General features: G+C 41.3%; 1 protein-coding gene across 1 annotated transcript; it reads left to right on the plus strand.

Moving 5' to 3' along the window:
* Positions 1–692: 692 nt before the first annotated feature.
* SLC35E3 (solute carrier family 35 member E3) lies at positions 693–6,906 on the plus strand. The gene is made up of 5 exons (XM_009087014.4): positions 693–1,132; positions 1,221–1,331; positions 2,832–2,990; positions 3,905–3,987; positions 4,390–6,906. Exons 1-5 carry the CDS (start codon positions 743–745, stop codon positions 4,574–4,576), a joined length of 930 nt encoding a protein of 309 aa, XP_009085262.4. The 5' UTR covers positions 693–742; the 3' UTR covers positions 4,577–6,906.
* The last annotated feature ends 13,894 nt before the right edge of the window (positions 6,907–20,800 follow it).

Below are 20,800 nucleotides of genomic sequence, written 5' to 3' on the forward strand. Positions count from 1 at the left end.
GCACTAAAACGTGCATGGATACAGGGAGAAGGAAAGTGAGACTGTCAGAAGGTGTATAGAGAAAGCAGGGGAGAAGAAAAAGGACACACTGGAGGAAATGAAAACTGAAAAGCAAAAGTGAGGGGTTGCTTCCAGCCCTTCAGAAGAGAAAGCAGCCTTGTGCTGTTCTGTACATGAAGGAGTTGCTAAACTGCTGATGAAATCCTGAACCAGAAAAAAGATGATCATACGTTGAAACCCCCCCCGTCTGAGGTTTTGTAGCTTATTTTGAAAGCTTGTTCTGCCCCCGTTTACATGTGCAAACACACGTTTAGCTGCCTTTCCCTTAACAAGACGGAGTGCAGAGGACACGTAGTGCAGTTAGGCAAGGACTTTGGCCCCTTCACCCGATTCGGAGTCTCTTGACACCTGGCAAAGAACGTACTTCGTTCATCTGTATACGTACAACGCCGTGTTTGTGGGAATGCTCAGTCCCGTTGTGAAGCAGTACTCGTGGCTTGGAGCCGGGGCGCGTTTCTGCGCCTCGGGGCTGTTGGCAGGCTGTGGGGGCACGCACAGACACACGGACACACACACACACGGACGGCCGTCCCCCCGGCCCTCCCTGCCGCCCGGGCCGGGCGGGCGGAGCCGTTCGCAGCGGGCGGGGCTACCGGAAGGCGCGAGCCCACGTGTCCCGGCGGGGCGGGGAGGCGGCGGCGGGCCCGGCCGGTGCGCGGGCGGCCGCCGGGCTGCCTCAGCCATGGGCTGGCTGCCGGCGCAGGGCCGGCTGGCGGCGGGGCTGCTGGTCAATCTGGCCGCCTCCATCTGCATCGTCTTCCTGAACAAATGGCTGTACGTGCGGCTGGGCTTCCCCAACCTCAGCCTCACCCTGGTGCACTTCGCCATCACCTGGCTCGGCCTCTACCTGTGCCAGGCGCTCGGCGCCTTCTCCCCCAAGAGCCTCCAGCCCGCGCAGGTGCTGCCGCTGGCCCTCAGCTTCTGCGGCTTCGTCGTCTTCACCAACCTCTCCCTGCAGAGCAACACCATCGGTACCTACCAGCTGGCCAAGGCCATGACCACGCCGGTCATCGTGGTCATCCAAAGCGTGGCTTACGGCAAGACTTTCCCTCTGCGGATCAAGCTGACCCTGGTGAGGAGGCTGCGGGGCCGAGGGGAGCGGGGAGGGGCAACGCTGAGGGCAACGACCCTGCCTAAAACCGCCGTGTCCCCCTCCACAGGTCCCCATCACGCTGGGTGTTTTTCTCAACTCCTACTACGACGTGAAGTTCAGCGTTCTGGGGATGGCGTTCGCCACCCTGGGCGTCCTGGTGACCTCCCTGTACCAAGTGGTGGGTAACGGCGCGGGGCGCGGGAGCCTTGCGGTGGTTAGGCTCCCGGATGCTGCCCCTTGCTTCGGTCGTCTTTAACAAGCACCCAGCCCCCCAGGAAACCTTCCCTGCTCCGTTATTTCTTTTTGAAAACCCCCACCAAATTATGATAATCCACCATAACTCCTGATAAATTAGGCGACAAACTCCTGATCTCCCTTGCTGGTAGAAAATGGGGTGTCATCTTTAATGTGAGCGTTATTTTCAAGGGGCCAAGATTGCTTTAGCGGTAAAACTCCTTTTTTTCTAGAGGGAACAGATGCTCTCCTTGCTGAAGCAAGTGCCTTGCATTTGAGCTTTTTCCCTGGAAAAGATATTTTCCAGTCCTTCAATCCCATGGTTTATCTTTGAGCTATTTACATTTTTATCAGTATCCTTCTTCAGTTTCGACTATATACATTTTAAAGTGTTTTTGTAGAGGATGGATTAATGCATAAACGCACAGTACAACCTTTCTGGACAATTATGATTTTAAAAATTGATGTGTCCAAGCACTGCCTCATCCCTTTCTGCTGTAGCATTGTACTAATAGCTCACCTGATTTGTTATTGACCATGACTGTAAGATCCTCCTAAATCAGAAACTCCTGTCATGTCGATGTGATAGATTTAAACGTGAATTTCTTTTAGGAGGACTGTGCCTCAAAAAAGAAAAAAAAAAAAGTGAGGCTCTTTGACCCATAGTATGTAAGATGATAAATAATGGTCTCTTGACCTGTTTTAGGGCAGGAAGAGGAAAGAGGTGCTGCATAATAACATTAAGTGGTGATTTGTCTACTGGAGAAATAATGGTCCTTGGTTTAAATTATCTAGATTAAAAAATGTGAGCAAGTTTATATGCCAGAATCCATGTTACCAGTTAATGTGATTTAAGTAAGTATTAAACATCAGTTTTCAGCACAAGAGAAAGATGTGTCCTTTTAGCTGTAGCATCTGTCTTCATAGCCATAGATAAGTAATATTTCTGAAAGCATGTAACCTTAAAAATTGAAGTTTGAGTCAATTATAATCAATATTGAAATTAAATCTGGAATAAATTGACAAAAGATAAATGTGTACTGGTTTTGTTAGCCTGTATGTACAGGAAATTGAGAAGAAAGGAAAAGAATCCAGTGCCTGCTTAGGAAAGTATACTCAGCTCCAACACAGGCAGGATCTGGAATTTATAAAATAAAGAGGGAAATAAAGGGGAGCTGCTATTTTCTTCCCAGCTCCACAACCTATTTGTTCTTCATCAAGTATGATATTTTACCCCCAGGAAAATTTTCTCATGGCTTTTTCACTTGAAAGAGTCAAACACATGGGGCCTCCACTGAGGCAAAGGTGAGGCTCAACAGCCTGTTGAAGTGGAATTGTCCACGTGAGACTCCCTCTGTATTAGTGGCCAGTTTGCTTTTGCTCAGGTTTTTCAGTTTATGGGGGATTTTTCCTCATGTTTAACAGCTTTCTCTTTTGGTTTCAGTGGGTAGGTGCTAAGCAGCATGAATTGCAGGTAAACTCTATGCAGTTGCTGTACTATCAGGCACCGATGTCCTCAGCTATGTTGTTGTTCATCATACCCTTCTTCGAGCCAGTCTTTGGAGAAGGGGGAATATTTGGGCCCTGGACGCTTTCTGCTGTGGTAAGGCTTTTGTTGACTTATTTAAATAATTATCACTGATGTAGTTCAATTTGATAGTAAGATCTGTTTCTTTGTGGAACAGATTTTTGTACAGCTGTTGTCTGTGGTGAGATGAGAGGGACATGTGCAGAACAAAAAGCCCCTTGCTGAGTTTGCCCCGCTTCCTCTGTGAGGAGCGAGCCTTTCAGTTTATCTCCTTATTCTTGTTCCTATTTAGAGGGCATCTGAACAACAGGAAAATCTATCAAAATCCAGAAGCTTTCCCTAGTGTATGAAGTGCTCTATTTCTAGCTCTGTCCACTCAAAGAAGGACACACTCAACTTCTCTTCTGTGGATGGATGCCAACATTGATTGTTCTCTAGAATTAGTAGTTTATTTTCACCAAGAAGACCATAGTTTCTCTCAATATCCTTCTGTCCAAAAAAGAGCCAGTGGCATATTCTTTCTGCTGCTGATTGTGCCCCTCAGTGATGGGTCATTTCTTGTAGCATTGTATTTTACAAATGGGATAGCAAGTATTCACAGTAATAAAATCAGGTATTTTGCTAAAATAGTTTTTGTTGTGACCATAAATAAGACTTTATCTCAAAGTTAAAGAATACAACCTCTATGTGAATGAGTATCCAGATTTCCAAAATTTCCTCTTAAACATTCACCAAGAATAAAGGAGAAAAGGCCTGTGGCTCTATCAGTGTATATTTATGGATGTCATAAATATACATGTCACTGAGCTGCTTATACACATCACCAGTGTCTGTACTGATTTGAAACTGTTTCTATTTTTGTTCTCCATATGTTTTTCTTGCCTGATATTTTGCATTTGAAAGTAAATGAAACTCAGTAAATAACCTGGAATGCATCTACAGACTGCCAGAAACATATCAGATTACTGACCATGTCCATTAATCCACAGATAATGGTACTGCTGTCTGGAATAATAGCCTTTATGGTAAACTTGTCCATTTACTGGATCATTGGAAATACGTCACCTGTCACGTATCCTTTGTAACACTGGTCGTTTCTCTTGTTTCCAGATGAATTATGTTGGAATTCATTTGGGCTGATTAATGTGGGAAAATTGTTTGATAACCTTCCTGGTTTGGGATTTGTATAGGTAATGGCTGTTCATTCGCTGACCCTCATACCTGCAAGGAATATTAACTCACGCTTTGGCTGCCTTGAGGAAGTGTTGGCATGTCCATCAGACTGCAGTGAAAAGGGGTGAAAGGCTTTAGGTGGAGGTAAATACAGCCACAGAGATCTGTATGAGAAAACTGTATGAGTTGAGCCAACACAGTGTACCATTACGTGCTTTGAGTGGAGCTAATGAAAATTCCAAGTCCTTCTTTTTACAAAAAGTAATACTGCTGTTGGCTATTATCCTTAACAGATGTTTAGGTATAACATGTTTGGACATTTCAAGTTCTGCATCACCCTCCTGGGAGGGTGCCTCTTATTTAAGGATCCATTGTCTGTTAACCAAGGCCTTGGGATTCTGTGCACACTGTTTGGCATTTTAGCCTACACCCACTTCAAGCTTAGTGAGCAGGAAAGCAATAAGAGTAAATTGGCCCAGCGTCCATAGAGCAAGAGTTTCTGAAGACTGTTGTGAAGGAAAACAAGTATTTAAATATGCATTGATTTTAGAATGCACAAAATTGCCTCATCCACTTAGATCTATGGTTTTAGTTTAAGAGCCAGGATTGTTATTCTGTAACTAAACCAAACTGAAGGATATAAAATACTGGGGTTTTGCCATCTCAGACTGTCCTATCGTTTTCATTAAATTAAAACACTGACTTGAAAGAGAAAAAGGCACACTTCAAATTGCTGTGGAAATTGTATTGAAGTAATCATATTTTTTGCATACCAAATGAGATCATGATGGCTACAGTTATAGTACAGAGAGAGAAATAAAAAGAATCCTGTCTCTGTGATCAAGCCAGTATTGCTGTTGCGAAGAAATTTGGAGGCACTTTTATGCAGATATTCTGATGTGCAGTAATGCTTCCTCATTTTTGTCCAATGAACAATGAAGAGGGAAACATATTTTGTCCAGTCATTTTAAAAAAAAAGCTGCCAGACTCATTCCTATTCTTGTATGTGCTTTCTTATGTATGGCTTCAACATAGGGATAGATTTTTAGATGAAGAAAGTAGATAAAATTACAGGTGAAGAGAAAAGCTGAAAACTTGAAGCCACAGGCCAGGCTGTGGGAGAATAGGAAATTGGATCTAAACAGTTCATCTTAATTTTTTATTTTAATTTGTCAGGATGTTTATGAAGTAATTGACATTTTGAAAAAGGTTGTTACTGCTTTATAATTTTCTCTGTGCCAAAACCAAGACTTTAAAGATCTTGTAAGATCTTGTAAATACCTGTGAGCCTAATAAAATCTCTGGTTTTGTGGTAGTAACCAAATGTTTTGCAGCCCTTGCGCACAGACACCCATGCTAAAAAATATTTTCAAGAAGGCTCCAGAAAGGTCACCGTCTTTAATGGGTGTGAAGGTTGCCCAGTTCTCTCTCTTGCCTTCAGCACCACCTCCCTTGCTCCCACGCCTTTCCCCAAGAGTTACCTTGGGTGGGATCTGCAGATTTGTCATCTTTGGGGGAGAGGCCATGGGGCTATCTGGACAGTGCTGGGTGTGAGGCAGCATTTCCTCAACAGACAGTCCTGGGAAATGTATCTGAATGACTGAACAGTACAAGGTGGGACCTGCTGTTCTAATTAAAAAATGCTTTGAAAATTATTTTTTTACGGTATCAGGCACTTATTTTGACAACATGGATGGAAGAAGTTCAGTGCTGTTCTAGTTAAAAAAAGGAAAGAAAAAATAACCGCTTTCTGTAAATCTGGTGAGAACATATGTTCACTAGATTTGCAGGGTTAGAATTTAATTGCAGTATCTTAATCCTTACATGTTGGGGTTTGTTTTGTCTTCATCTACCTCTCTCAGATTTAAAGAGGGCAATTGTGTGGACAAAACCAAGTATTTAAGTTGTGCAGCCACTGACAGAAATAATATTTAGTTCCTCTAAGTTTTATACAATAGAGGCAAGAAGTCTTTGTGTTGGAAACAATGCAACTTTCCTCAAGCTTGTTTATTTATTCTGTTACAGAGTTCTTGATTTAAGAAAAAGTTATTCCTCTGTGTAACCTAAGTTTATACGGAAACATTCTATATCATTTCAGAGTTACAAATACCTGGAAAATTTTACATCCTTACCAACTGTTTCTTGGACATTGTACTGGTCCAAGAATAATTTTTTTAATACAGTTTTGTAGATCTGTATAATTAGTTTAAAAATACAGCCTGGTCTACTGAAAAATGTGTTCAGATGGTCAAGCTCTGGATGCATATCCTTCAGTATGTACACTGAGAAAGTCATTTTCATTAATTTGTGCTGTGCACAAGTTCTTTTGAGATGTAGATAGATTGCAAAGAAACAGCTAGAAAACAACTGAATCACATGCCTGTATGACAAACATATTTGAGATGAGATGGATGTAAATACATATATGAAGTAGTAGATTGAACTAAACAACCATGCCTGGAAATACAAAAGACTCCATAAGGAGAGGAGCAGATCTGCAAGAGAAAGTTAACAGCATCATTAAAAAAGTACATTATAAATATAATCTGGTGCTGGAAGGTATGTGTGTGTGTGTGTGTGAGTCACTTAAGTTATGTGATTCTTTTCCATGCATTCAAGAACTCTCTTTTGAGATTTACTTCTTGTATCTAATAAATAAAGTATCTTGAACTTTGTCATATGTTTCAAAATATTAAATCCAGGATGCTTGTGTAATTGTGGGATAAATAGATCTTTGTACGTGTTGTTTCTTTGGATGCCGTGTGTAGGGTGGGAATAAATTTTTAATCATTTGTCTGATTCCTGCTTATTGCAGAAGGGAGGAGTTGTTCTTGTCTTTTTTCATCTTCTGTTTGAATTACATAACTTTGAGGGTCTAGGTGTGTATAAGACAAAATGGTACCACATGGATTTCTGTCCATATGAATACAGCAGGGAGTTTGAACTTTTTGGATTCATGGCACAAATGAGGGAAACTAAGTCCTGAGGTAAAACTGGAGTCTTACAAAATTACTGATACTTACTTGCTTATTCTGGTTTTCACTACATCACTTGAATGTGTTTTCCTGCTAACTATGTGTGTTTCAATCAGTTTTAGCTTTCCTGAAGGAGAAATCAGAGATTTGCCATCTTCAGCAATGTGTAGTCATCTCCCTGTGTGAGCTGTTGCAACTGAGGCTGTACCATACATGCCATAGTGTTTGCTTTCTGCTTTTCATTTTACTTTATATTCATACTTTATATGACTAAACTGTGGTAACAGGGTAGGCTTTGGTCCCTTTCTGCCATGCAGTGCTTTGCTGCTATACTAGCATTCTTTACTTTAAAAAGCTACCATTGATGTAGTTCAAATGGAACTGAAGATACCAAAATGGCATTTAAAAATGAGAGTAGATGATTCTGGTTAAAATGTGAGTGGTGGTAAGTTATCTAGTCTTGTTCCCAAAAACATTTTGGACCAACAAGGTTTCCCCATTTTCCCCAAAGCAGTAGGAAGTATGTCTTCATTTAAGAGTTACTCAGTGTAAAGCTTTGTGTTGCCTTTAACTTTGGTAACTTGGCTCTTGTTTGACAGCTTTTGCATCAGGTTTTGTACAACTGGCTAAGTTCTCTAAGGCTCTGGGGCAGAGTGCCAGAGGAGTTTTCCTCTAGATGGATGAACAGCTACTCTCTCAGGCTTGAGGTTGAAGGAGCGTGGTTTGCTGCTGTTACATGTATGAAAAGGAGGTTTGTCTTGCAGGAAGTCTACAGCATTCAGGACAGAACTGCAATTCAGCAGGACTGTATCCTCTCTCTGTCTCATTTCATGAAATGAGTGCCCAGTAATGGCCTGGGGCTAAAGCAACATTAAAACTTTGTTTAGGCTACTCTAAAAAAAGCTAGTTTTTTATTAAACTTTTTAAAAAATATTTTAATAGTCAATGCTTGATAAATATTAAGGTAAAATCTCATTTTTATAATGAGATAAGTTCAATAATAGGTTCAAAAGAGTGGTTTTTAACATTTTGGAGTTGAGCTAATATCCAGCCCATATCTAGTTTGTCAAATCTGCAAAATCTGTCAAAAATGCTGGATTGGATAGCTGGCTGTATAATGGGTACAGTTGGGCTGCTGAGGAGAGGCCTGCCCTTGGGCAGTACTGGACACTGGCACACTGTTCCAGTGTTTAGCAGTGACTAAGAAACATCTGGCCTGAAATTCAGCAGTGTACTTGGGAAAGGAAGAGGGCTCACTGACAGGTGAGAGCTTTTTAAAACATCTGCTTTTTATGTTCCTGCTTTTAACAATAGGCTTGCAGGCTAAGGTAATTCGGCAAGCAGGACTTAGTCCCTCCTATCACCTTTCATACTAAGATTTTTCTTACAATATGTCATTTTTGCTTCCAGTTAAATAGTTTTGTCATACCTAGATTATGAAAGAACCAGCGTTTGGATTGAAGACTTGCAGGTATTTGTTTGTGTTATGGGTTTTTTTCCTTTTCAAATTTTATTTTAGGCTTTCAACACCCAAAGTCCCTGTTTAACGAGAAAACAAAAAGGAAAATTATTTTAATAAATGAAAGGCTATTGTGTATGTATAGTGGAAACATGTTTTGCAAAAGAATTTTACTCTTCTAATTTTGAAGATGCAGTTCTTTGTTTTTCTACTGTTACAATCAAGCAGCTGAATAGAAGCATCAGCTTTTCTGCTTTTCTGCTTCATACAAATTCAGTTTCTTCCTGCAGGTGCTCTCCCTCTGATCGCACTGTCAGCCTTCCATTTGACAGCTCAGTTGTTGCAAAGATGATTGAGATGTCAGCTGCAGAGGGTTAAGAATACAAAGGAAAAAACTATCAGCAGGAGCTGATATAATCTTGGGTGATGAGAAATCCTATTGTAAGACATAGAGACATCTTACCCAACAGGCCTGTGTTAAGCAGCAGGGAGAGGTGTGGGTTCATCTCCAAGCAGGTATTGCAGAGAGTGCAAGAGCTAAATTGTTTGCATTCTTACTGTGCTGTAGTAGTTGACAAATTTAGTATAGTTTTTAATAATATAAAATTGAAAATGTCAGTGCCATAAAAAAAAAAAAAGGGTGGATTCAGACAATATAAGATCTTTGCCAAGCTTGTTCCACAGCAGTGATTAACCTTCCTTAAGAGAAGGGAGCTATTGTTGTTTCTCCCCTGCTCCAATGATGCTGGGCTTGGTGAGGGAGGGTTTGTGTTTCTGAAAGCTGTTCTGGGTTTTTTCAGCTGGTCCAATGAAAACATATCCCCTCTCCTTGTAGGGCTTGTCTCACTGAAGCTGCTGTTTCTGCTTATATCCAGCTGACATGGATCATTCTCCTGTCTTCCTTCTGTGTGTAAAATGACCTGAAAGGTCTAATGGACCTAATGATTCTGCTCTATGATTCTGTGGCCCTGGGGAGTGGAACATACTCCACTGCCTTGAGTAGCTGCAGTGTCCAGTCAGCAGTAGGGAATCCAGCCCAAGGGGTTATAGTTAGAATCTACAGTACAAGGACTAAAGAAGGGGGAAATGTGATCCCTTTCATTGTTTTAGTTGTCTTGCAGTTTCTAATATTTTCCAGTTTTAATCTTTGTCATTTCCCTTTAGTAGGTGAATAACTAAGCTCCCTTTACTGTTCCAGTCTGTCCTTTCTGTATAGTTATGATACGGTTTATGGAATTCTGGAATTGAGACAGAAATTGTATAATTGCTCACATAAATACATTTACCTCCCCCACTATTGCTGATTTTTTACACAGGGGCCCTTGTCTGCCTTCCAATCCAGAAAACCTTACTTACCTAAAATACAGGAGGAGTTAGGTTAACCTGAATTAAGAGGTAATTAGTCAGCTCAGGAGTTGCACGTGCCTTCCCAGCTGCACTTGCTCAGTATCAAACGGGCTCAATGTGCTGCCTTTATAATGGGTAGGCTGGAACAGACATGGGCAGATTAAGCATAATGTAATTAAAGTAAATTACATATTTAGAAGCAAGTAGGGGGAACAATCCAAAGGCTACTTGGAGGATTGGCATTGCAAAGATGTTTTCTGATCTGTGGCTTCACTGGAACATGAATACAAGCCATTCATTTGAAGGCATGTGGTTATATTCAAGGAGTTCCAAGAAGTCCAGCATGTTTGTGTGGGTAACATGCACATGCAGGATGCACATGCAGGCTAAGCAGTGTATCTGCAGAAAAGAGCAGGATTATTTTTAGAACCATAGATGGCTATGTCTCATCCAGGAAGTGCAGGGAGGAGATCTCTGGTTGAAGCAGAGCATAAGAATGTAATTTTTAATTATCTTGGCACAGAAAACTGTTGTTTTACTTTCTTACTAAGCAAAGACTGAGAAGCAAACTCATTTAAAAGAGCTGTGTTCTGAAGTACATGGAATAATCATAGATACTGAGATCATAGAATAGAGGTGGTTGTGATTAAAGGGGGAAAAAAAGTGAGACAATGGATGAAGAAACAACTGAGAAGAGTAAACAGCACATACACATCTAGGCAGGTTTTTAAATATAAGGTGTAAGTTTAGATGCTTAACTCCACTATTAGGCAGCTCCACAACAGGGCCAGATTAGTCAGTGTGAACTTCTTCCCTTTCAAGAGAACTTGACAGAGAATGGCATTTGCTGAGCACTTCCAGAAAGGAAACTGCATAACTGTCAAGTTTGACTTTTTTTGTCTCCAACTAAATTTGGTATCCTACTCAACCAAGAAACTTGAGTCCTTGTTCTGTTTCCTTACTCTGCCCACAATGTTTTTAATCCTCCTTATTCTCTGGGGAAAAAAAACCATTTGTGCACTTTATTTTCTAACTAGAGTGACTGAATGGGTTTTGTTTTGCAATACACCAAAGCTGTGTATTAAAAACTTGGATTACGATCTTCTTAATCAAGCTTCTGTCTTTGAGCTGAATGGAAAAATCCTCTCCAGCTCCTATTATGCAGCATCAACTGTTGTGAAATACATGCTTCTCTCCAGAGAGTCCAAAGCAATATTAAGGTCTGGCATCCAAAGCAGTTTACTTGTTAAGTGCATCTCTTGTGGTGGTTAGTCAGAAACTGGTAATCCAGTTGAGAGAAGAAACTGACAGTGGTGATCATACGCCCTCCAGGAAATTATGATACATTTCTGAAAACACACAGTCTTGCTTTTCTGGCTGTTAAGGTGGTCCTTCTGATCAGGATTAACATTGTACCAATGTTTTTCAGCTGGTATCATTCCCCAGAGATGCTGTAGATTTTTTTGTCTCAAACAAAGCCTGAGCAAAACTTTTCCTTCCACACAACATTTTCCAGTTCATTAATAACTTTGTTTCTATTGGGATGTACATGTAAACCTTCATTCTATACCCCTGAACCCACAGTCTCAAAGAGTTCCAGCTGACAGCAGTGTGAATGGATATGTGGGAGGTTGGCACTGAGCTGGGATTGCTGAGCACCTGCACCAAGTTAGTTTTATAGAAACAGATGCAAGTTTACAGAACCAGACCATCCAGTATTTGGATGTCATTCAAACCTCATCTTGGATGCTGAAGACAGAAATGTAAATTCAGAAACTTTGAAAAATTAGCAGATGTAGTTGAAGACACGCTCCTAGAACACATTATATGAGATGGCAGCATCAGTGGAACATCATGTTCCTGCTTAAAGGACGCAGCTTGGGCTTTTGCTTCTGCCCCTTGATCTGTCTGAATTGGGAAGATTATATGGCCCTTTGCTAGGAAGAATAGCCACGACTGGCTGTAGAGCCTTCCTGTGTGGGCGGGCAAGTTTCCGTGCAGGGAAAAGGGGGAAGGGTGACACCACACGGCTAGAAACAGGATCGAGGGAAGCGGGGCGGGGCGAGAGGCGCCTCTTTCCACAGTCCCGATGTAACGTCCGCACGCCCGCACTCAGATGACAGGTTTTGAAGCAGGAAGTGTCACACACAAACGAAATGGTGAGAAAACACTCTTCTTCGCGTACAGCTACCAGCTCCTCAGATGGTAGTCCTCAAAGAGGTTCTTAAGCACACAACATATTTATGAGCCTTTAAGTGGTCTTGAAGTCTTTGGAAAAGTGGCTCTGAGCCTCAGTAGCTTGCTTCCAGCCTCTGCAGCCTCCTGTGGACTGGCAGTTATCTATTCCCCTTGTTCCCCGTATAAAGGGAGGGTCTTTGGAACCTAAATTGGATGTTGATCCTATTTTTCAGTGTGCTTTATTTAGCTGAACCAGTCTGTGCTACATCATCTGTTTGTGCTTCTTGAATAGCCTATAGTAATTCACTGAGTGTTACACAAATCACTAGGATGTTATTTATAAAGGCTGGTTAATTTTCTAATCAGTTACTTGTCCCCAAGCAAGCTAGGATTTAAATGCCTTCAAGTTAAGTATTCTTGGCATTTTCATTGAGTGTAAAAGTAAAATAAGCAAGTCCCCTCATCTTCGGAGCTTCCTTTTAAAAATTAATGTAAATCGGGGTATGCAAAGATGTCTGAGGAAATTATTTTATGATGTGATGTCCTTATTGTCTAATGAGATTTAAATTTGGGATGCTAGGAATGACTGAGATGAAGAAAAACTTACTTTGCTGCAAAAGTGGTTTGGCAGGATTGGCTTGTAGTAGAAGCCAGAGACACTGGGTTCTAAAAAGGGATTGTTTGCATTGGAAACTGGAACCAGAATCTAGTAAAAATGGAGAGCTGATACGCATATATAAAACATAAATAAAACCATACAGTTTTCTTAGTTTTAGCCCGGTCATCGTTTTAGTGTTGCATAAAATAATTTTATGGCTGCATGAACCAAAAGGACTCGGTCTGTGTTCCCAGCGGTGTCTACCAGTGCTGCTGCTCCCCAGCTACTTCAGGTTTCTGTTTTTCAGAGCCGATTGTCCTTTTCCTGTCTGTGTCAGCAAAGAGGAATGTGTGCCCATGCCGTGGTCTCCCTTGGATACAATCCTTGGGGTATCAGTTGAACATGCCAGTGTGAGAACTGAGATATGAGTAGCAATCCTGTCACCGAGACTTCAGGGGGAAAAACAGAAACTCTCCAACATCTCTGCACTGTTATAGAATCAAGGCAGTACTTTATTTTGGCCAGGATGTGCAATAGAAATTATTTTATCCCACATGCCTATGTTGTGCAGTGAAAATCATTCCATCACAAATGGTTTTTCACCACACATTTCACATATTTACACAGACTATTCCCAAAGAAATTCATGTTCATTTGTCTTAAATTACACAAATCTTAGTATTCTGTTTCCTGTTACTTATTGATCCCTTTGCCTTTGATGCTAATTTGGTCCTCCTTCGGTTCTCTTAGCGATCTTTTCCCCGACCAGGTGTCTCCTGTCTCCCGCACCGGCCGGGGCGGGTCATGTTCGTTAATGTTTGCTTGTCTCCTGTGCATCTTCTGGCTACTCCCAGTCTGTAGATGTTAAACTCATCAGACCCACCCGGTGAACGGCGTCTTTTGAGGAGAAACTTCAATTCCCTTCCCCCTGGGCAAAGGCGAACTGACTAAAGTTACAATAAAAATGTTAAAGTTGTATCATGTCCAACAATCCCTCCAACATAAATTATGTTGCAAAGGCAGTAACTTTTGTCTCTAAATCCCAACAACAGCAGAAGGGAGTGACGGTTTGTATTTTTACATCAGCTTTCACAGAAAAGAACAATTTCAGTTTGAAGTACAGAGAAAATGAGTTATCAAACACAACGGCCTGCAAATTACCATCAGAAGTGTCTTCTTTGGTAGTATCAACACAACTCATCTTGCAAACATTTCGGCTCCTTTGCACCACAGGAAAAGCTGGCTCTGGGGAGCTGAAGTAATTATCAGTGATATAACATGCACTCTTTGCTTTTCCCTGAGTAGCACCTGAGGGACACTTCTGGGAATTTGGTCACAGTTCTAACTGGTTTATCAAGTCTGGTGACTGATATAAGAGATAACATTCAAGATGTGGTCAGATGATAAGGAAAAGACCACTGAACGCTCCCTGCCTTCAGAAGGAGTTATTTCCCATTTCTATCTCCATTTCTCTGCTTCCAGCTGTGTGTCCCTGCTGCTTTCTTTATGATGTCTTATGTGTTTTTGATAAAGCAAGCTGACATACTAGCAGCAAATACAAGTAAATATCCTGCTGTTGAATCAGATAAATCTATGGTCAAAGGAGCCAAAGCCAGTTCAAAGAAATACTTGGCTAGGAATGCACAGCTCCTGGCAAGGCATTTTCAACAGGGCATTAGATGAGCTTGGGGCATTCTTTCACTGCATCACCAAACAGTTCAAGGAGGCTGAGGCAATCCAACACCACACTTCTTCCATCAGTTCTCCCCATCAGTTCGCAGCCTTAAGCAAGGAGACAAGGAGGAGAATGGAACACCTCTGGCAGTGGTGTGCCCTGAAATCAACCAAGCACAATGTAATCTTCCTCCTCAGTAATGCTGATAAAATAGCTGAAGCAGATCCCACTTATACCCTGTCTACCTGTCTGCTGCGATGTGATGTCCTGGGCCAGCTGCTGTGTAGCTGCTTAGGACTGCCTCAGGGAACTTATCTACAGAAAAAAAAAAATTGAATTATTTCTCAGGTGTGCTTGGTCACTTTACCCACTTTATACCATAGGTGCACAAATAACAGAAGGGGGAGCAAGAGGATGGAAGAAATGGCTGGAAACAGATGCCTCTGAAGTAGCATGCCACCAACCCCTTTACAAGTGATGCATGCAGAGTCTTCATCATCTTGCCATTAAGCACAACCATTTTAGTGTGGCTGTGCAGCTAGATAAGCCCCACAACTGCTATATTTCTTGAGCAGAACAGATTATGTTGTTGATTAAGGATCAGAGAGATGGTAAGACAGGTCCAAGTCAAAGACTCCCTGCAGCTCCACATATACACCATCCAATAAGAAAGAGGAAATTAGATATTGTCATGGAAATTAGATATTGTGATGTCCTCTGCATCGAATTAGTTAAAGATCAGGATTGGCAATTGCCTGCCAAAAAGGATAGTCTGTATTCCAACAGACTCTCTTCAAAAGATATGGCGGAAAGTAAGTGTTTTTGAAATCTTTTGGAAATTGAGAAAAAGTATTTTGAAAAGTTGAGAATCTTGTTGAAACTGTATTTTTGTATGAAAAACAGATCTGCGCTCTCAGATGTCTCACTGCAGTGCATTTCAAGGTATGTTTATGTGAGGCTTGTTTTGCTTATGTGAGCAAACTGTAGCCTGTCCTCTGACAGCAAAGGCATGAGGCAGTAATATCTTTCAGTCCCTCAACAGAGGATTTGGGATTTTTCCCTTGTGAGTAGCACTACATGGTGTATTTCTCTCTAGGTGTTGTACGCTTTGGCCTTGGCTCATAGGTGAACAACATGTGGTTAAGATAAATAAGGTAGGTCAGAAGTCAAAGTCCAGTGCCTGCATATCTCTCCAAGTACACAAACAAATGCAGAAGAAATTGCCAAATTATTTTTAAACTACAAAGGTGATTTAAACTAAGATGCTAGCATGGATATTGCAAAACCAGCTGAATGAAGGAATACTGAAAAGTCTGTGTACTTTCTTTTTGTGGAGGCAAGAGATAACCAAGATATTACTGCTTCAATGGAACCAAACAAAGCACAGAATAGTATTTTGCATGGCTTCATCATGTGCAGTCAGAGCTTAGTTTGTGTCCTGCTTTTCCAGTGGCATCAATGGGTTTGTGCAACTTTTATGCATTAATTCCGAGAGCCTTTTTTGGGTGCTGTAGATGGAAAAAAACCTTTTCTGCACCAGGTGGCGCAACCACCAGCGAAATTCCCCTAACAAACCTCCTGCCGGGGCCAGCGGGGTGGGGGCTCTGATCCCAAGGCTCCGAAACTGCAGTGGTGACAGTCAGACCGGCTAATGGAATCAGGGCAGGTGACAGAAAAACGAGTTTAGTGACACACACAGCCTTCAAAAATTCATGTAGCATTTGGCTTAAAACTTCCTTTCTTCAAATATTGCCTTCCTGATAAAGACTCTGGATGTTATCCTGATCTGTACTGCCCACTTGTACTTAGAAAGAGATTTCAGTTGGAAAGGCAGCTGAGGTGGGGGATTTCCCTTAACTCTGCTATTTCATATTTAGTGAAAAACAAACAAAAAAAAATCTGGTAAAATAACCTAAGTCATGGACTTGGACAAGTCCATTATTCAAATGAATCTAGTGCAGATGGCTCCATCACAGTCCCTCTCAGGCTAATGCATGCCACAGATTAGAAACTGCCACCAGCTGGCTTTCAGGTGGAAGTTATGAAAAATTAAAATTCTACAATGAAAGAAGAAAAGCAGAGTGTGAAATACATAGATATTAAAACACTTTTAAAAAGGAGCAATCCCTCTTGCTACATGCTTCTTTATTGATCCAATTCTACAAACATTTTCACATATAACTACCAAAAATTGAGACGCATAAGAGTAATTGCAGAATAGTTTGTGAGCTCTTTGCATGAAACTACTTTTTATATCTCTAGAGTGTGTATGTATATACATATAAAATACACTGTGGAAATATTAACAAATCTGAGAAGCAGAAATGACATGGAGGAGAGAAGGATACAGGAATATGCAACTACTGGGAAGAAAACTCTGTTGGAAGTAAAGAGGAGAAAATCAGAGGTGAACATGAAAAAAAAATCTCAAGACAGTGCTGGTCATCCCAAACAGTGTCTGGCACCTGAACTGCAGGATGCCAAAGTTCCCCTTCTTTAGTGTTTCTTACTGCAGATGTGAGAATGTAAAACGTGTTAGAGCTTTTTCTTTGACCCAGGGGGAAAAAACATGCCATTTTCCCTTGATTTCTGTGACTGTCATGTTCCAGGGCCTTGGAATCCAGCATGGAACAAGCAGGTAAATCATTATTGCTGTTGCAGTGGAACTGTGCTGTATCTCTGTGGGTCACAAAACTCCTCCCCAGGGACACCCATTCTACACCAGTTCTCTGCTGAGTGCTGTGCTGAGGTTTCTATTCTCTTGCTCTACAGAGACAGCTGTTTCTGTTTCTGTTTCAGTGTCATGATGTGCTCCTTACTTACATTGTTGTCTCATGTTTGTGTTTAAACAGGTACTAACTCACAGGCAGGCAGCTGGGTACTGTAAAACACTTCTCCCTCTTGGCAACAAGTTATTTCATACCAGCTCCTGGTTGCTGAGGTGATTTGTGATCAGGATCCACCTGAATCAAGAGAGGGCATATGGGAAAAAAAACCAAACAACCAAACCAGACTGGGTAAACAATGTGGTTTCTCAGAAGGATGACTTAGCAAGATAAATAAGTTTATTTCAGGAGGTATATGCATTTATGCCTCATTTGGGTAGATATTTAATCTCAAGGAAACTCTTCACAGCAAATCTGCTTTCAAAGCAGATTTCGGAATATACATCCAAGGTTGATAACTTAGCCCTGTTTGTGATGGCAACAAACTATGCCAAAAATGGTACTGAAGAAGCTGTGCTCTCAAACACAGAGAGCCAGCAGAAAGGTGACTTTGTAATTCATCAGTAAATCAACTGTATTAGGAAAGGAAGAGGGCTGAGGCTTTTGTCAGAAATGGATGGTTCATCTTTTATCAAGTAAAATCATACACCAGTCAGTAAGACTGCATCAACCAAATATTTAATTGTGGAGCAGACCACAAGAAGGTCTGCAAGGAAGGTTGTTATAGATCCTGTGACCCAAAGCAAAGCATATATTCTTTGTATAACAGGCAGCTAGGAAGCAAGTATGGAGCATGCAGAGGAGATGTGGGCAGCTGGGTCAGCAAGACTGGGATAATTCTGGGAGATAAATGATCAGATACACAGAATGGGTCTCAGTTAAGAAGCTGGTTCTGTAATAAAATCCCTTCTGGGTTTTGTTGTTAGAAACAAACAGTTCAAGTAACAGCCAGACATTTAAAATAATTTTTGTCTTTTCTTCCTCTAACCTAGACTGCAGCCTGACCTGAATAGTACTTCAGGCCTGACCTCATCATCAGCTGTAGTTCTCTCCAGCCATAGCATTCCAAACAGACTGGATTTGGATTGCATGCTGTGTTTGCTCTCAGCTTCTCCTGGATCTAGATTGTCCCTGAATACATTTCAGTTTCAAAGTGAAAGATACCTCATTGTTTCACATGAGTCCTGTTAGCCTGTGCACACCCCCCACACCCTTTGGGGCACTCCCTTGAAATTTTTTTTGTGCTGGACTGAAAAGCACATTTGAATGACAAATGAGCACTGAATTAAAAGAAAAATTCTAAACTGAATTGGCATCATCCTAGTTTGATTACATAAGGCAGATGAACATGATTATACTGGGGGTTTTCTGATCTAATTACGTCAACTACATCTAATTACAATCAACTATTTATAGGAAAGGAGACATCACTGGATTGTTTATTTTCACAGTTTAGTAAAGCAGGATTTGGTCACAACCTAGTCACATACTTCACCCCTGCTTAAGAAGAAAAGCCTGTTTCTTCACTCAGTGATGTGCTTAACAAAAACTATTTGACAGTAAGAGGAATCTTTTGCTGAGGTTTGTCCCTTTTAGTTCTTTAGAATTGTTCCATGAGCTTCTTTCAAAAGCGAGGACTAAACAGAACACTAGAGTGGGAAAAAACACCCAACCCTTTAATTCTGTGTTAGATATTGAGCACAAGTTCAAAATAATTGCTTTATATTTTTGCCAGTTGGCTCCCCTTCAGAAGGCATACACTATTGTTTAATTGTGCTTGTGGCTGACTGCGCTGCTACTAAAGAGGAATCAGATTTGGACAGACAGATTACCAATGTCTCCCAGATGGATGAAGGAATAAATGCACCAATTAAAGAAAAGTTGAAGTGCTGCTGTTTTCTGATGTGGGATTATTCCACCTCCAGGTGGTTTTGAAGCAGCTGTAGTTAAGGTGCTGGAGAGCAGACACACCTGAACTGAGTGCCTGTGAGAGGGAGGTAAGAGCTTATGAACAGCTGCCAGAAAAAAATTTTTTTTGAGACCCTCTTTTCCAGTATACCTGAAGTAATTTTACATTTTTCAAAATAAACATCTGAAATTATGGAAATGTAGGAAACTGATGATCACATATCCAAAGCACCCACATGGCACATGGTGTGATTCTCGTGGGTGTCCTGTACATGGCCAGGAGCTGGACTTTGATGATCCTTTGGAGTTCCCTTCCAACACAGAATATTCTGTGATAAAACACCACAGCCCAGGGTGTGCCTCCAGGTGAAGGTGTAGACTGCCTGCTATGCCACCCAGCCTGCAGAGTAACTGAGGTTGTTGGGAAGGGCAGTGCGGCCCAGGGGAGCTTAAACATGGCTCCTGCACACCAGGAAAACACAAGCTGGACAGCAAGGAGACTTTAGTGTTCCTTGCTAAACTGCTGCAATAGCACTGCGTGCGGGTTTTGGGTTCCCACTGCTGCTATGAGCCATGCTCTTGAGTCCTGCCTGTCTGTCCAAACCTGCTCCCAGGAATGCTGCATCTGCTTTTCATTTAGTAGAACCTGAGTGTCATTTCTAGTACAGCCTTCTGGTGGAGGTGCTGACAGACCTCTCCATTGGGATAGGTGTTAGATTGTGAAATATAATTTCCCTGAATCAAATATGCTATTACTGGCATGAGGATTTTTTATCCCTGTGCTTTTTCTTACACAATAGGTGTTTCAAGAAAGCAACAAAATTCTTTCTCTTGTATTTGTAGAGAATTGTACTGACCCACTGTCTGGCACAAGGGGTCACAGCTGCAGCAGGTAGCCCTGGCAGAAAGCCAGATCAAGCAACACATGCTCCAGCTACATTTCAGCATCTTTCTTCCTTTGTCCTTTTACCTTGAGGTGTCTGACAATCTGCAGCACACAATGGATCCCAGCTTTACATCACAGTAATAGAGATGCAGCCTAAGGCTTCAGAAAGTGCAAAGCCCTGGAGGGTTGCTCTAAATTTTTTTTTTTTTTTTTTTTTTTTTTTTTTTTTTTTTTTTTGTCTGGGAGCAGTTCATAGACAGTATGAGATTATTCTCTCTGATTAGGAGCAAATGGCTTGGAGATGAGTCCTGACAAACCCTGGTCACTGATCAGCATCTGGCCCATATTGTGTATGTACTGGATGCAGAATACGCAGCTGCCAGGAAAGGGTAAGAAGAACATGTTGAGGGGAAAAAAATTACAGTGAGAAACAAAAATCAGAAAATTTAATGGTCCATCCATTCACTTTGAGTTGGACACTCCTGCAGCACTGGGGCGGCACATATGCCTATAGGTAGACCAAATCCATCTCAGGAAATAATTTAGCTTGTAAGTATTAAACAGTAAAATATCTACAGTTAGAATCTGAATTTATATTAAAAAGGGTTTCATACAATTATAGCTAACCACAATGTAAAGTGAGTACCTCCAGTTAAGGCAGGTGGGCCTTACCTATTCCACAGATATTTTCTGTAGCATTATAAGTAAAGTACACAGGTGTAGCAACATGTCCTTTTCTTTTTAAGACCCTCAAATTGTGGAGAAGTCAGCTCTCATAACTATAGAAGCTTATTACTCATCCTTCAAGTAAAACTTTTAAATTATACTTGCCCTGAATTATCAAGCACAAGAAAATAATTATGTGTGTTGATCACATAGCAGCACTAACTGTATTAGTGACAAACAAGTGTTGCAGCACTGCATATCAGTAAATATACCCCTCTTTCCCTATGCTAGCAC

The sequence above is a fragment of the Serinus canaria genome, chromosome 1A (genome assembly GCF_022539315.1).
Source record: "Serinus canaria isolate serCan28SL12 chromosome 1A, serCan2020, whole genome shotgun sequence".
Lineage (NCBI taxonomy): Eukaryota > Metazoa > Chordata > Aves > Passeriformes > Fringillidae > Serinus > Serinus canaria.